This window comes from Myxocyprinus asiaticus, chromosome 24, assembly GCF_019703515.2.
Source record: "Myxocyprinus asiaticus isolate MX2 ecotype Aquarium Trade chromosome 24, UBuf_Myxa_2, whole genome shotgun sequence".
Lineage (NCBI taxonomy): Eukaryota > Metazoa > Chordata > Actinopteri > Cypriniformes > Catostomidae > Myxocyprinus > Myxocyprinus asiaticus.
In genome coordinates, this window is record NC_059367.1 from 37,368,738 (window position 1) to 37,386,804 (window position 18,067).

Sequence of the window (18,067 nt, forward strand, 5' to 3'; positions counted from 1 at the left end):
TGTATAATTGAACATTGGCTATGGCAACCATGTAAAAAATGAAATTGGATTTTATCATGCTTATGAGGTTTTTTGAGTGACATCTACATAAAAACACATGTTAGACCAATAATATTCACCTAAATGTTGTCCCAAATAGCCTAACAGAGTTTGTGAGTTCCCAGCATGCATTGCAACATCAATTAATTATGCAGACAGTAATAAAGGCTAATGTTTTGCTGTTTATTGATTTTATTTATGCTGTAATTGTTGCTTTTTGTTGCCACTATTAGTCAATTGTTGTGTGGTAATGTTAGGAGCTCATCTTATAAGTTTATTGATTTGTTGGTTTGTGGGTTAAGGGTTGAGGTCTATAGTGTGTCTATGTCAAGCGATTGTATACCTGTCTTCAGAGGCAAAGATTGCAGTTAGCTTCATGTAAAAATAACTGAAACAGTTCTAGTATTGCGAATTGAAATTTGGCTGAACAAGAAATTAGTAGTTCTCTCAACAAGAATTTTTGCATTTAGTGAGCAAACACATTTTCATTGACTAAACAAAGCAATGTTACTGAGGACAATTAAGTTGTTGAGAGAACTCAAAAATCTGACTGCATGATGCTGCCTTGATTTTTTTAAGTTAGCTCAAACAAATTTTTTTTTTTTTTTACAGTGATGGTTCCTTTCACATAGTAAAACAATTTTAACTCAGATCAATAAATTTCATGTCTATTTATTTATTTATTTGGTAAGTAACCATGTATTAAGAGAGATAATGTACAGTCAGTCAGTCATATCACAAGATGATGATCAAAACCTGACAGAACGTCAGGATATGCAAGTAAAGTGCTGATATGTAATGGTCCCCATGCATATCTATTTAGAATTTAATTGTATACATTTGAAAGCTCAGAATGTTACTGTATCATTAAAGTAAAGAATTATTATGTATCTGCAGTGTTAAGAATATTTGTTATTGTATCTATTTAGACTGTTATGGTATTTTCAAAGTGTTGAATGTCATTGTATCTGTTTATAATGTTGAATGTTTAGAATGCTGTTGTACACTATCAATTCTATAAAGTTTAGAATGAAAACATTTATTATTGTGTCTATTTAGAATGTTTTGGTATGTATTTTCAAAGTTTAGAATGTATTTGTATCTGTTTACAAAGCTGAATGTTTAAAATGTATGCTATCAATTTATAGAAAAAGTATAGAATGATAATTGATCTATTTAGAATAATTGTTATTATTTCTATTTATAATATTATGGTATGTATTTTCAAAGTTTAGATTGTTAATGTACCTGCTTATAATGTAGAGTGTTTAGAATATTATTGCATCCATTTTAAAAGTTTAGAATAATAATTTATCTATTTAATGTTTGTTATTGTTTCTGTTTATAGTGTTATGGTATGTATTTTCAAAGTTTAAAATTTATTGTATGTGTTTATAATGTAGAGTGTTTATAATGGTATTGTGTCCATTTGAAACGTTTACAAAGGCAAATGTATCTATTTAGAATGTTTTTTATTGGATCTATTTATAATATTATGGTATGTATTTTCAAAGTTTAGAATGATAATTGATCTATTTAGAATGTTTTTTTATTGGATCTATTTATAATGTTATAGTATGTATTTTCAAAGTTTAGAATGTATTTGTATCTGTTTATAATGTTGAATGATTATAATGTTATTGTGTCCATTTTAAAAGTTTAGAATGATTATTTATCTGTTTAGAATGTTTTTATTGGATCTATTTAGAATGTTATGGTATGTATTTTCAAAGTTTAGAGTGTTACTGTATCTGTTTATAATGTATAGTGTTTAGAATGGTATTGTGTTTCCATTTGAAACGTTTACAAAGGCAAATGTATCTATTTAGAATGTTTGTTATTGTATCTATTTAGGATGGTATCGTATCTATTTTTAAAGTTAAGAATGTTGTAGTATTTCTTTAGGAAAAGGTATTTTAAAAGAGTTTTAGAGGGATTCAGTGTTAGTGGAAAAACTACAATCCCAGTATGCACCGGGAGAGCTGTTTAGTAGTACTGAGGTGTTACTGATGGAGGGGGGAGTCAGGTCTTATGCTCAGTGATGTCAGAGTGTGTGAGATTGAGATTGCTCACACTCCATCCATGACTGCGGAATCTCGCCGTGTCTTCTGAAGTGCTAGGGGGAGGCCGACACCACGGACTATCTACAAACCTGCAAAAGATGCAAAAGTAAAGTTATTTTGCGAAGCAAGCCAAACTGTACAAAGTACGGCGATCGAGTGAATTCGCAGATAAAAGCGTTTTGGCTTTAGTTTTGGACTTTGAGTATATTTTCGACAGAAGTAGCGATAGAGGTAAAAGTTTTTTTTCTTCTACCCTCTTTTCGCATGTGCACAAACAAAAACCACACGGGTGGGATTTTCAGAAGAAAACCAGACCAACTCGGTGGAAAATTCGTTTGTTGATATAGCAGGTCTTTAACGTTATGTTACTTGGACGAAATCTTAACGCGATCTACAGGACGGGCACGCGCCTCCATTGAGTATTTTCACTGATTTCAAACGAATTTTCGGCAAGTCGGAAAAACCCAGTAAATTCTGTGTGGTTTATTTAAGACCTTCTAAAACCAAAGAGTCACAAAAAAAAAAAAAAAAGACGACAGAGGGACAAATGTGGAGTTTCGTCTTGTGACTAACCATTAGGAACGAGTTTTATAAGAACTTCTGCTAAATCTAATCTGGGATTGACTCTTTTCAGAAAGGAAAAGGTGAGGAATGTCTGTGAATGCTTTGAATCAGTCTGCTCATTTTAACAAAATAAACATTCTTTGTTGTTTTAAAATTGAATAAGAGTAATTGAGTTTTTATAGTCCCCTAATGTTTTATTAACAACATGTGCTTGGAAGAGTTAGATGACAGTTACATTAAGTTTCCAGAAATGAGCTCATGTATATGTTTGACATTTTCTTTCCTTGCGCCGTGTAATGAATATATTTAATATTTTTGTATTTTGTTTTGTCGGAATATGTTAACACTTGTGTGGCCTTAGGGACATGTCTTTTTATTTTTTGTTTTTTCGATCATTTTGGCTGTTAATGCCAACGGCATACATTTTGCCAAAGGTGTGTATTTTTGGGGGAATTTTGATATTTCAACCTCAGTTCCTATAATACATCTATATTACACTGTGTACACAAAATAGTTACACTCAGGACCTTCAGGACAAAAATGTCCCCATTGAAACCCATTAAAATGGCAATATGTGATCCCAGTGCCATTAAAGCATACAATCATGAATTCTATGATATTATGCTTTCATTCTGGAGCTCTGGCATCAAAATGTTTAATGTTTTCCACCAGATGGTGCCATTTTTCTCATGTTTAGCCTATGGAGCAAATACATGCTTTTTCCCTATTTTCAGTTTGCTGTATTTTAGAGCACTGCAGGCCAATTGAATAAATGATGCAGCTAAAATTTTGTGGGTGTGTTGGTATGGATGTCAGAGTGTCTTTTGTATCTGTGTATTGAGAAATTTGTGTGTATGTGTGTGTGTGTAAAAAAAATCAACAGTGGTATTATGTTAACAAACGGGCATTTAAAGGGTTAAAATACTGAAAATGAATGAATATTTGGTAGTTTTGATCAGGACTGATGTTGGTTAAAAAATCTAAGTCAGTGAAAGTGGAAAATAATATTAAAATATAATATTTTTATGGCAGTTTTTTGACACAGACATTTTTGTCCTCTAAGGACCTCTGAGTAACGTTTTTATTGACGCACAAGGGTTAAGAGTCCGTATACCATTGCTTCTTGAATTTATTTAGAGTGGTTGAATATAAAGTAGTTTGACTGAGCAGAGTTTAAATAGGCTATGTCTCCTCCTGAGGCTGTCTGGCTTTATGTTTTTGCTGTATATTGTTTTTTTATACGAGGAAGCCCGTGATAAATTGAGAAAACACTGTGAAATACATCTTCAAATGTGAAATGTTATGTGAGTGCGTTGATGCGCATGCCTGTATTTCCAGGTGCGCTCTTGACTAAATCTCAGATTTAAATCCATGTTGTACAATGAGTATGTTATCCAAACAGGTTGGTGTATCTCAACAACTTTTTCAATAGCAACTATACATATATGTTGTAACTTTCATAAAGGTAAATATAACTTGTCTTTCTCTTTGTAGCTTCTGGGGAAAAGTGTGTGTTTTCCTTTGGATTTGAGATTCTGATCTATATGATTGCTAGTCTATGAATATTATTTTTTTCTTGTGAGTTGGGCCCTTAAAAATTTGTGTTTTACATTCTGAGTAGAAATTGTCCCTACACTGTTTTTTTCAATGTTGCCTACATTTTTCTTCATGGAAATCATTGTCAGTGCAGTATTCACTCCATCTCTGAGTTTTTCAGATACCCTTTGTCAAAATAAATGCCTAAAGTTAAATCTTGGTGTGAAAGGGCATGTTCATTCTTGCAGTGGTTTATCTTTCTGAAGTAAAAGGAACAACAACATAACTATACTAAAGTATGGGTTTTGGATGGCACTCTGGCAGAAGGTTAATTTGTAAAAACAGCACAAAAAAATAAAAAATATGAGTGGCACATTAAATCCTGGAAGCGTTTCAGATGCTTTTAATACCTTGAACAGAAATGACTCTTCAGCTTAAAGATATTTGAGTCCTTATTTTGGCAGCAGAGGAAATGCACCTTTCACAGAGATCGATAAAAAAAAATTATATGCATCCTTGCTGAGCGATGCACGTTACTGTGCTCCATGGCTTGTGTTTTGTCACTTTGTAAATGGCAAGGCAATACTGCAATGACCACACAGTGTTATTCCCTCTTATCCTCCTCATCACTCTCACTAGATAATACTGCAAAGGCATCCCCCACTTCAGTCTTGGACTGTGCAATAGTCTTGAACTTAAATATTGCTATACACATGACATCAAAGTCTTACATACACTTAAACACACTCTGACTCTTCCTTCCAGTTCTGCTTCCAGAAAGTGACCACTGTCATTTTTAAGGAAAGACATTTACAGACAGTTTCCACCTTTTCACTTGTGGTGTGGAAGTGACTGGGGAACGAAACAGTTTCCAAATGGCGGCATGCAGGCTGGTAACAGCATGCGCAGACTTGTGCATACTGCAAGACATTGTAGAAATGCAAAGTGAGCATATTACAGTCATTTTTTGGCAGTTAAAGGCAGAAAGCAGTTGCTTTTAAAGGGATTGTTCATACAAAAATGTATTTACTCACCCTTATGTTGTTACAATTTTGTATGAACACAGGAGGAAATGTTAGGCAGATTGTTAATCTCATTCACCAATCACTTTCTTTGTCTGATAAAAATATACTATAAAAGTAAGTGGTGACAGAGACTAACATACTGCCTAACATCATCATCTGTGTTCCATGGAAGAAGGAAAGTCATACAGGTTTACATGAGGGTGAGTAAATGATGACAGAATTTGCATTTTTGGGTAAACTATCCCTTTAAGAAACAAATCATAGCTCCATAGCACCATGTTTTTAAGAGTTTCAAATTTGTGTTTAAGATATGTTGATATGGAATGTCATTGGAATCTGGAAACAAATTTTTCTCAGACAGTTCTTTTTACACGTTTAGTGCTTTCCTTTGTTATTTTATTGATAGCTTTCTTGAATTATATTCAACTATTTAAATACTGAAGACCTGTAAACAACCTTGTTAAATGCAGTCGTTTAGGTCTATAATTACATCAATTACTGAAATTGGAGGGGAAATCATTATGATCCCTCTGGATCTTACCAATGTTTTTACAGTTAGTCGCTCCAAACAGGTCAGCAGTTTATGTGGTTTGCAGTGAAGGTGTTAGCTTGAAAGCATAAGCTGGAAACATCTGCAGTATTTCTACAGAGGTTGACTGTTTAATTGAGTTGCATTAATCAAAGTCAATAATTATGTTTACTCTGGAATAGGCTAGTTTTATTTTCAGTCAGAGTTTGCTGTCCGGCTATACTTAAGTCTCTGAAAGATTTTCTCGATACAGTTCTACTTTAAAAAGGATTTAGTGTTCTTTTCCCCAGTGTTTTGCTTTACGTGTTAGGTAAGCTTACAAACCACGTTTTGGTCTGTTGTTGATATCTTGGAGTGAGCTCTTCATAACGAAATATTCTGAAGTTCCGTTGTTTGAAAATGAAAGGAAGCAATTGGATGGAGAGAAGAAAAGAGGTGCTCTCCTGTGGGTGTTTTTTCTGGTGGAAGTATGTTGTTGAGTTTGGAGTGAAGAGGAATTCTCTGCCCTCTAATTTACTGGGCTGGCAGGGCTGGGCTGGCACAGCAAAAATATTGCCCAGTGCTTTTTAAAGGAAAGTTACTATTACACAACTGTCTTGAGAGCTTTAACATGATACATTGTTTACATACTGTAGCCCTTAAAACAGAATTTACAGTCCACGATTCTGAAGAGACACTTAATGCTTTATGCTGTTTATCTAAACATATCCACATGACAAAACAACAACATCGCTTCCTTATATAACTATCTAAAATGTATTTTTTTTAGGTGTGGAAGGTTAAGGTATTATAACAATGTGATGCTCTTTTCAAAATTAAGTTTAATGGGGGCTCGTCCGGAATCTCGTTTTTCTGACATGATCACATGACAAGTTAACATTGCGACAGAACGTTGCTACTGAATGTTCCTGTACCCTGACTGGACATTTTTACTCCACTGACTGTTAGGTTAAGGGTTGGGGTGTGGGTTAGTGTGTATGGTTAATAAAATATGTATTCCTGTTGACTATTACATCATTTACAACTCTGTTTACAGCTCGCTTTTGGCAACACTCTGTGGACATCTCATCTGGACACTGAAGCTCACACATGCCCATACATTCAACAACACTTCCAGCTTCAGCCACTGGGGGCAGTGGTTTGAATTTCAGTAAGCAAAGACCGATTTCAGCTAAAGAAATTTCAACCTACTGTTGCCGAATTTACAGTGATGTTCTTTTCGATATTAGATTCAGTCTGGGATTCAAAGCTCGTCTGGTATCTCGGTTTTTCATGAAGAGCCTGGAAAGAAGGATTACTGAGATTTTAGAAGGTTTATCAGATTTGTATGAGAAGTGTAGAGAAAAGATAAAGGAAAAATCCAGAAAGAGAGGAGTAGAGGGAATAGGAAAGAGGTTTGTTGGTAAAGTGCATCAGCTTGGCTCTAATGGCCTCCCCATGGAGTGGCAGTCTGGAGGTGCTTGGTTCGGTGGGCCGGCTGGGGCTCTGGCTCCCACCGGTGGTGGAATGAGTGAGGTCAGGCGTCCCGTCTCCGACACAAACCAATGCTGTTTTCTATAATGTTCCGCTTCAGTAGTAGGCAGCAGTAATGAGCTGGACCTGCTCTACTCTCTCGCCATGTTTCCCTTCAGTGATCACAGGGAGAGAAAAACATGCTGGTTTTCATTAATTAGGGTACTAACTTTTCTTTCCACTTGACTTGATCTATTTCTTTTTATTCCACGCTCTCTCTCTTTCTCCCTCTGTTTGATTTCCATTCCTTTTTTCTCTCTTGAAGCAAACACTGTGGAAAGACGTTAAATGTAATCAGCTGAATGTTTGTTCTGCTGTTTAAGTTAGAAATAGTTTACGTAAACTGAGAAACTAGTTTTTTAAGAGTGTTCAAACATTTACTTTAGCAGAATCTCAGCCAAGGGATTTTGTAGTAAACTTTCGAAAGCTACATTGTAAAACAAAATATTAAAAGAGGGAAAAAACTCTTTGATTATTTTGTATTACCATGTAGTTCACTCAGTGAGCACTTTATTAGGAATACCTTTATACTTACTTATTCATGCTATTATCTAATCAGCCAATCGTGGGGCAGCAGTGCAATGCATAAAATCATGCAGATACAGGTAAGGAGCTTCAGTTAATGTTCACATCAACCATCAGAATGGGGAAAAAATCGTGATTGTTGGAGCCAGATGGGCTGGTTTGAGTATTTCTGTATCTCCTGGGATTTTCATGCACAACAGTCTCTAGTGTTTACTCAGAATGTTGCCAAATGGTGTTGTTGAGAGAAGACAACGGAGAATGGCCAGACTGGTTCGAGCTGACAGAAAGGCTACGGTAACTCAGGTTACCACTCAGGTGGATGGGCTACAACAGCAGAAGACCACTTCGGGCACTTTTTTAAGACCCTGAAGTGCTCAGTGAGTGTATATTCTCTAAACTATTGTAGAAGTTTTAGTTTTGAATTGTGTAGAGCGTTTGAGGTTGGGTACCTACTGTGGATAAATGGCGTGAGTTTTTTAAATAGTTGTTGTGATTAGAGTGTCTGTCTGCTGGTTAGCTGTTTAAGTATTTCAATGGGTTTTTTTACCATTATGGCCTTTTGATATTTTTATTAATGCGTTAATGAAGGACAGTAAGTGATGTGAAGTAGAGGGGTAGTGCAGTATAATCAGGAAATGTTACAGATTCAAATTGTAACACCACAACTCGATGTGTCAGAGCATGTATGCTAACCACTAGGCCACGGCTCAACTGGGTTGGTTCTTAATTTAATTTTAAGAAGTGTGCTGACATAAAAATGGACAGATTAAGGTTTAGCTAGAATCCTTTCAGTAGTTTGAAGGTACTCTTAACAAATCTGAGAGTTTCATCTGTTCTCTTTTTCCAGATCCTCTAAACGTTTAGCGTTTCTTATTGAGCGCTTAAGCTAGATGCTTATTACATTACTGGCACACAGAACACGATCATATTAGTCATATAAGGTCAAAATTTGTTCTTGACTAAATTACGTCTTGGCCATGTAGTCTGATGGGTGTGGAAGAGCTTATGTGTGTTTTGGTCTGATACGGGTGGTTATTGGTAGGTTGTAATCTCCTTGTGTCACCTTCAGTATTTGGCAGGTGGTTGGAGTTGTTGGCAGCAGAGGCTGACAACCCCCCTCTCTCTCTCCGTCCCTTGTTCCTCTATTCTTTTGGTTTGTTTGAGCCAGCTGCAGGTATAGCTGAAAATGAAACAGACAAACTCTATAGGGAGTTTTATTATATGTGTATGCAGTGTCATGTCTTGGTGTTTTTTCATGTTTGTTGACCTTTCTGGAGCAGCAGTGAATGTGATGGAATAGTCTGGTGTGTACACAAATATTTTGGGGATTTTTGCATCTCATCTAATTTTTCTACACACCATCAGTCCAGAGAACTTGATTTTTACATTTTCTGAAGAAGTGTTTGCCTGTGCAAAACTTGCCGCATCAATGCTGAAGTTTTGTGGGTGGTTGCCAGGGCTTTGCTGTGCAGTTGCTAGGATGTTCTGGGTGGTTGTTAGGTGGTTTCTTAATGGGCTAAGTCAAAAGAGCCCACCCCCAATCTCTATGATTTTCTGGTCCCTAGATATGACTCGTTTCCCTGTATAGGAGTCTATAAGCAAGTCAATGGGATTCTTTCACAGTTGAATTTTCTGCTGGATAGAAATGGAATGTCTGAAAAATGTAGAAAGCTTAGAAAGTTAATAGCACAACTCTTCATAATAATTTGCATGCTTTGAGGTTTGAATGTTACACTGGCCTAAGTTGAAATCTTATGGCTGATATATACTTCTGCGGTGAACCTATGCCATAGGCTATGCGTAGCTACTGTGGTTACAACGTAGCCTCCACCGTAGCCTGACGTGCACATCTCCAAAAATGTAACAATGTGTTGTGTCGACGCAGACCTCAACAGCTGTGATTGATCTGCTTTGTAACCAGAGACTGTCCCCCAGAATTTCCAAAAAGATATCTGAGGTAGCGTCACATTTTCACCAAGATTATTTTAAGATCTATGCATTGTATCACATTGTGTTTATACTCGGGAGCATTGTTTTAATTGGGAACATCAGCTGTTTTTATATTCTGTTTATGTTTCATGAAGTTACAAGTGAAAATGTGACAAAAAGACACATCTGTTTACAACTTATGAACTCTGTGCTTTTTTCCTCGTGCTCTTTTACTCAGTATAAATTTGGTATGTGAGTGAAACAATATTTGTTGTATTCTCGAGAACTTTCCGTTCTGTATGATGTTTTGACGGTATGGTGTACAGTAAATGATCATCATATTTCACATTTCATTTTTTGACATTTCATGTTGGTTATATTGCCTATATGCATTGTAATTTCTAGCTTCTAAGCTTTAAAACGACACCCATTAAAATGTTGTTTAAACAACACCATTTTGTAATGGTCAAGCAAGTATTGGTCTATATTGTTTTGGTCTAACTATAAATAACCACAGTGTTAGCCACTATGCAGAGCCTACAGTGTAGGTTCGACACAGAAGTATAAATCGGAGTCTAAATGAAACCCCTAACCTAAAGGATTAGTAACTTTTAGTTTGCGTCAACATTTAGTTTCTTTGATTTTACATTTTGTGAATTTAAGACAAAATCCTAATTGCAAGCTAAGACTGACTAATGTAGAATTGCTCCAGTTAAACAAACCAAACTGAAAACATCTGGCAAATGAATTGTCACAAAATTATTTTCAGACCAATGCATTTGTAGTGGGCTGTTTGTCGAAATGTGTAAATGATGTTTGAATGAGTTCCGATAGCTACCAGGACAAATGGTGTGTTGGGGTCATGCTGGGGTCTAGACCAGCACAGAATTGACAGATCTCTGTTGTGTGTGTTTGTGTTTCTTTGTCTCTGTGTATATTGTGCTGTGTGTGAGAACAAACAGATGGTGTGACCCACACACTGAACTTCACTGTAACTGTTATTTCAACTACAAAAATGTGTACGTCAAGGTTTATGCAGTCTGCTATGTACCAATTATGTCAGTTTTATAGTTATGTCACATAGAAAAAAAGGAACTCCTTTGTGATGAATGTAAAAGTAACTGCTTCAGCTTGCTGTTCAAATTGGTATTGTTCATTTTGTTGATGCAAGCTCAACCTGGACACAAAATGTTCTCTATTGTAGGTTGCATATCACCGGCCTTCCATGCTTTTTCAGTGGTAGCTTAGCAGTTAAGGCTCTGGGTTACTGATCAGAAGGTCAGGGGTTCAAGCCCCAGCACCGCCAAGATGCCACTGTTGGGTCCTTGAGCAAGGCCCTTGACCCTATCTACAGGGGCACTGTATCATGGCTGACCCTGCACTCTGACCCCAGCCTAGCTGGGATATGTGAAAAAGAAGAATTTCACTGTATATGTGCAAAATGTATAATGTGTGATAAATAAAGAAAATTATAAATTATTATAATTCCACTATTGGCCTTATGCAGCAATGTTTTTTTGTCGTCGTCTTCATGTTTGCCTCCAAAATGGGTGGGAGAGAAGTTTTAATAGGCTATTCATATGAAAATCTGATCTGGCTTTGCTCAAAATGCATAAAGTCTAAAATGCATAAAAGTAGGAAAGAACGTGCATGTAATCTCGCTCAATATTTCAGAAAGCAGACTTGAAATAAAATGTTTCCCTACTTACTTTATTAATAAATATCCCTGGTATTATTGTGTATGATTTACCAGTTCACATTTATTCTACAGAAAAAAACCTAGCTAATCTTTACCTAGCCATACGCAATAAGATTAAAATATACATATAGTATGTACAAATACAAATCTGTTATATACAGTGCAAGGGGATGTAATGCAGAAGAGGTAGGATATGTTAAATAATTGAATTGACTAGGCTGTGTATTGCACGTAATTATAGTATAGATTTAACTGTTCATGAGATGGATAGCCTGAGGGGAAAAAAAACTGTTCTTGTGCCTCACGGTTCTGGTGCTCAGTGCTCTGTAGCGTCAGACAGAAGGCAACAGTTCAAGAAGGTAGTGGGCTGGGTGAGTGGGGTCCAGAATGATTTTTCCAGCCTTTTTCTCATTCTGGAAGTGTACAGTTCTTGAAGGGAGGGCAAGGGGCAACCAATAATCCGCTCGGCAGTCCGAATTGTCCTTTGCGGTCTTCTGATATCCGATTTCATAGCTGAACCAAACCAGACAGTTATTAAAGTGCAGAGGACAGACTCTCAGTGACTGCTGAGTAGAACTGGATCAGCAGCGCCTGTGAAGAACTGTATTAAGAATTGTTTGTGGTTTTCTCTCTCTGTCACACACAGTGCTGATGTCCTAGCTGTGTTTATGGAGAACTGGGCTGGGTGCAGAGTTCAGATGTAGAGGACCCTTTATGATGATGATGATGATGATGATGAAGACTATGCTGCTGTTGATATCAGTACTCCTAACTCAGGCTCTTCAGTCCCAGGGAAGACCTGCCACCCAAGATGAGGGTAAGTGGTTTCTTTGTTATTTCTGTAGTATCGGAAAATCTTTCAGCGAAATACATTTGCCATCTTTCCAATTAGGCTCCTTAAATCTACACATTTTTAGCTTTTTCCCTTGAAGTCCACTTATAATATTAGTCAAGATCTCGAACATTTAGTTTTATATGACTATGTATTTTTTCCACCCTCTTGCTGACCCTTAGAATTAAATGGAGCTGTAAATCGGACATTTCATCACGATACAATCTTGAATTGATTCTCTTGGCCTGTGATCCGATATTTGCAGATACTTCAAAGTCTGCCGCGATACGATTCGATTCAGGGGTCTGCGATTGATATTCTGATATTATGTGCCTATTTTACACAATCAATAAAAAATGCCCTCAAATGCAACCAAAATATAATTTGATTATTTTATTCAGCTCTCTGTATACACATTGGGGCATCCACAACAAAATAAGGTACTTCAGATGTTGAAAAAAATTATACAGACAAATAATATAAAAAATAAAGTCACACACATGATCGTCACTCGTTTGATGATAGCTAATTTTTCAGTTTAATCCAGTTCAAAGTACTTGCATACCTATGATGACTTGTTTCCAACTATCCGTGCTATCTGTGGTTTTCTTGGCTACAACTTCCACAGTTGTAATGACAAATTCTGTTACAGTTAACTGGGATAAATGTTAGTAAGGGTGTTGATGTGTAAAGTCTTATAACTGATGCTGGTGCTGAGCAGGTGATTTCTCTTTCCTTCATTGGTGCTGTTCAGAATGTCGGCTTTGTCAAGATGTTTCACATGGTTGAACTGCTACATGGTACTTTAAAATAGCAAATTCTCATGTAAAATTCAAATGGGTCACATGCGCAACGATATCGATGGAAGCCCGAATTAATCGCCCATGTGAGCCGCTCTGTGTTTGTCACGAGAGCTCACATTTTAAGGAAAGCCCGGTTGACACGTGCACACGTGGCATGGATAGCAGAGCACAATTTGGCTTCAAAGACTCCACGCACATCCGTGTCCCACATGAAAAGTATATTTAGCACTCAAAGTCAAATGAATGTAATAAGGTTGCTTCATCGCCTGATGGAAATGCGTACGGACAGGCTGACATGAGAGTATTTAAAAGTATTATTTTTAAAATAATTTTATCCCCTTTTTCTCCCAAATTGGAATGCCCAGTTCCCACTACTTAGTAGGTCCTTGTGGTGGCGCGGTTACTCACCTCAATCCAGGTGGCGGAGGACAAGTCTCAGTTGCCTCCGCTTCTGAGACAGTCAATCTGCACATCTTATCACATGGCTCGCTGTGCATGACACCGCAGAGACTCAAAGCATGGGAGGCTCATGCTACTCTCTGTGATCCACGCACAACTTACCACGCACCCATTGAGAGCGAGAACCACTAATCGCGATCACGAGGAGGTTACCCCATGTGACTCTACCCTCCCTAGCAACCGGGCCAATTTGGTTGCTTAGGAGACCTGGCTGGAGTCACTCAGCACACCCTGGATTCGAACTTGCGACTCCAGGGGTGGTAGTCAGCGTCAGTACACGCTGAGCTACCCAGGCCCCTGACATGAGAGTATTAAAATAAAGTTACATATTTAAAAAATGTCTATATCGATGTTACATATAACGTTGGATCATTGGTCATTGTCTTGATGCATCGATCCAGATTGATGGATCGTTACACCCCTAGAATTAAATAGACATGTTTTTACTACTGTACCTTTATAACTTCTATATGTAAATAACCTCTGCTATGATTGGCTAAGCTTGCCATAGGCATGAAGATTTCTAAATGTGTAATTTTTGGGTCTTAGTTTTCATAAATGGACTGGGTGAACATACGAGGGAGCTTTACGTTTATCTGTTTTACATGATATTGCCCTTTTAAGTTTTAAAGTAAGCTGTCTGATGTACTATTATAGCAGTATGACTGTATGGAATATCTATGGACCATTATATACTCAGACCATACATATATCTCCAGTACACCAAGCCCAGCCGAGAGAAAGTGTTACATTTATGCAGAAGGGAAAGCACATTCTACTCTAAGCTGTGAAAGTTTACACTTTGATATGATTCGTTCTCCATATCCACCTCTCTATGCTATAAAGCTGTTTATAACCCATGGACTTTCCTGGACTCCAAAACTCATAGACGAAGAGTGGAAGAGGGAAACAGGAGGAAAAAAACACACCAGCTGAAATAAAACCCTGAAAAATGTGTCTCTTGGCAACATTCCAGCAGAGCGAGTGCTGGTGTCTCTCACAGGCCCAAACGTGCTTCCTTAGCTTCTATCATCATCTTTTGGGATTCGGAAATACATTAAGCCCAGGAGACTTCTAAATGCCTTACATTACAGTTACAACCATTATAAAATGAGTTGTCTCTTCTTGTCTGACCGACTGTGAAGGCTTTAAATAAACCAGGTTGGTTTGAATTTACCCCAGAGCTGAAGGTGTGAAATAGCTGCCATCTGTAGCCTTCGGCTAAGCTAAAATACCTCTCTCTTCCCCCTCTATCTCTCTTCCCTTCCCCTTGTCTCACTCTCCTCCTTTTGTAATGAAAAGGTATTTGTTGTCAAGGGAAGAGTTGACTACCGGAGACGCTATAAATTACTGCCTTTAAAAGAAGAGACAGAAAGTACTCCGCCCTGTGGTGCTATTCCACAGTGGAGATCGTGTTTCTGGGAAAAAGAAGCTCTTTTTTTTTTTTTTTTTAGATAGGTGCAAGTCGGTGAAGCATAGATCTGTGGTCTGTACTCTTGATGAAAACTTGCATTGCGTAAGAAAGTTAGTGAAATGTAACATCTAAGCATGTTTAAAGACCATAGTAGTGGGAACGTTGAGAAACTACCCTTTTATGCCATAACAATGGGACTAAATTACAAAGTCATGCCTTTTAAAACCCAGTGTTTCTAAATCTTTGTCATCTTATGTACCACATCAATAAGGCTCAAGTACCCCTTCATCTACAGCAACCCTGAAATGTGTTCTAGCAGATATTGTACTGATATCATTCTGCATTATCCTTAATATTATTAAAGTGGCTAGTTGGAGTACTTAAAGGAATAGTTCACCCAAAAATTAAAATTTGCTGATAATTTACTCACCCTCAGGCCATCCAAGATGTATCTGAGTTTCTTTATTCATCAAAACAGAATTTAAGATTTTTAGGATTTCATTTCAGGCCTCCTCCTTTAAACAATGCAAGTGAATTTACAAAATGATTTGACGGTCCAAAATTCATATTTAGGGTGCATCAAAATAATCCACACGACTCCAGTCGACAAATAAAGTTCTTCTGAACCCAAATGATTGATTATTTTTAGAAACAAAACAATACTTTTTAACAACAAATGTTCACTTCCGTACATCTCTGTGACGCACACTCATGACCGGCCTGGAACGGTTTTTAATCGTACCGTACTAAATCATTCCCAAGTAGAAATGCTATTGGAACTGTTACTCACCATACTTTGAACTGTTTTTGGCCCGATGGTGGAAAAGCGCTTGTTTTTCTTAGTTGTGAAGGTTAAAATAAGCTTAAAATATTGATGGAATGGCTTAGTTTTGAGTTTACATTTGCAATTTGAATTTAGGTTTATAAACCAATTCACTTTCCGTTCTCGATTTGGACTCGACTGTTATGGGCTCTGTTATGGTCTTGAATCGGACTCTAGCCTTTTTAGACTCTGACTTGACTCGAACTTATAGGTTAAAAACCAAGACCCAGTTGCAAGAAACCCCTTAAGTTAAGAAAACCCTTTATTATAATTGTAAGTGTTCCCTATTCATCACTCACTTGACGTTGTGTCGATGTAGAGACACTTGGGGTCGTGCTTGGGAGCCCCAAACACCTCTGATATTTGAGAAAAATATTCAGATTTGTTCTTTTGAGCCGAGCGGTGAAATCCACTGCCGTTCCATTCACCTTTGATGAAACAAAAGTGTTGTACGCGGCTTTTGGATATTACAGCGGGTTCTCCCCCTCTTGCACAGATAAATGCAGAGAAAGCCCCTGGGCGCTTCAGCAGCCACACTTGAGCAACTAAAAGAGTATATTTTCTCTAAAAGAGTGAGCACTGACGGAAAGCATCTTTTTAAAGATGCCTTTCCGTTTGTGTGTGTAGTTCCTGGATGCGGTCGTTATCTCTCCGCCTCTGACTGCCACGATCGTTGCCTCACGTGTATGGGCCGTAGGCATGCTGAAACAGCGTTCGTGGATGGTTCATGCTCTCACTGCGAGAGCAAGACCATGGCAACGTTGCGGTCCCGGCTTTCCTTCTTCAGAGGGAAAGCCACTCCAGCCGCTTCCCGCTCCCCGCCCTGGTCCTTCTGCCTATGGGCACAAGGCTGCGACGGTTAGCGCTGGGGGAGATTTGGGGACCCCAATGGGAGCGGGTGTGGTTGCCCAGTCTGAGACCGACGCGGAGCTGGTGGCCATGCTTGCCTGGGCTACAGCGAGCGTCGGGCTCCAGTGGAACCCTCCACCCTGCTCTGAGCCCTCGCGGCTCGATGACTGGTTCCTGGGCTCAGACCACCACTCACAGCCACGCTCCGCCCCAGTTCCATTCTTCCTGGAGGTGTATGAGGAACTCACGTAGTCATGGCAAGCAACTTTTACTGTCCGGACCCAGCCTCTGAGTTCTTCCGCTCTCACTACCCTCGACGGTGGGGCGGCCAGGGGGTACACAGAGATTCCTCAGGTGGAGCAGGTGGTTGTGGTGCACTTGTGCCTGCAAAATGCCACCACCTGGCAGAAATGCCCTAGGCTCCTGTCCAAGGCCTAAAAGTCCACGTCGTCCCTGATGGCCAAGGCTTACAGTGCCGCTGGACAGGCCGCCTCTGCCCTACATGCCATGGCCCTCCTGCAAGTTCACCAGGCCAAGGCACTGAAAGAGCTGCACGAGGGTAGCCCTGACCTGGGAGTGATGCAGGAGCTGTGCTCAGTGACCGACCTCACCCTACGTGCGACGAAGGTCACGGCACGGGCTCTCGGGCAGGTGATGTCCACCATGGTGGTCCAGGAGCGCCACCTATGGCTTAACCTGGTGAAGATGAGGGATGCCGACAAGGTTCGCTTTCTTGACGCCCCCATCTCCCAGGCTGGCCCATTCGGTGACACCGTCGAACAGCAGTTCTCGACAGTCTAGAAGCAGACGAAGGCTATCCCACGTGGTTCAAGATATCCTGCACCCTGTCTGCTCATCGCCGAGGGCATCCTCCTGTGGCAGCAACACTGACTCCGCCTCAGCCCGAGCCAACCACTTGGCCCCGGCGTAGAGCCCCCCGCAGGAAGCTGACACCCCTGTCCCACGGTCCGGTGCCATGAACCCCAGGAAGGCTTTTAAGCGTCCCTGAGACGGGCTGTCCCAGGGGTGAGGAGATCTGCTGTTAGTCTGGAGGTGGTGCACAGACCACTCCATCCCCGTTGGAGGGCTGGGAGGAGAATCTTTTGTTTCCTTTTGTGTTGATTTTGCCACATGTCCAAAAAGAGCGGTTTCCTTAGTCTCTGTGTCACACACTCGGTGTTTACGGCCGTCGTTGTCACGTGCACCCAGCTGCGGCACACACACACCCACGCTAAGGTGGTTGTGACGAGCCACGAGGACGCTCAGCCTCCTCTCCCGTCGCTGACCGGTCCTATGGTGGGTATGCGGAGCAAGGTAAGTGCTCTAGCGTTTCTCTCAGCACAGCCACGGGTTCGGGACCCAAGGCTTCTCGACGTAGCTGTTCCTGCTCTGCCCCGCTGCGAGGCCCCGTCCGCAGGTACGTCAAACGCGATTGTCGCCTTGGTGCCCCTTGCTTGGAGTTTGGA

At 39.4% G+C, this 18,067-nt stretch overlaps 1 protein-coding gene across 7 annotated transcripts in view; it reads left to right on the forward strand.

The window, feature by feature from the left end:
- The first annotated feature begins 2,102 nt into the window (after window positions 1-2,102).
- Window positions 2,103-18,067, forward strand: part of LOC127415449 (fibroblast growth factor receptor 1-A) — a 79,921-nt gene continuing 63,956 nt past the window's right edge. For 5 of the 7 annotated variants that reach the window (XM_051654187.1, XM_051654191.1, XM_051654192.1 and 2 more), the window contains exons 1-3: window positions 2,103-2,746; window positions 6,793-6,906; window positions 12,068-12,238. In XM_051654187.1, coding sequence (XP_051510147.1) covers window positions 12,136-12,238 — 103 coding nt within the window. In that variant the 5' untranslated portion in view covers window positions 2,103-2,746; window positions 6,793-6,906; window positions 12,068-12,135. The remainder of the gene's footprint in view (window positions 2,747-6,792; window positions 6,907-12,067; window positions 12,239-18,067) is intronic. The other 2 variants (XM_051654188.1, XM_051654189.1) reach the window with 2 other exon arrangements.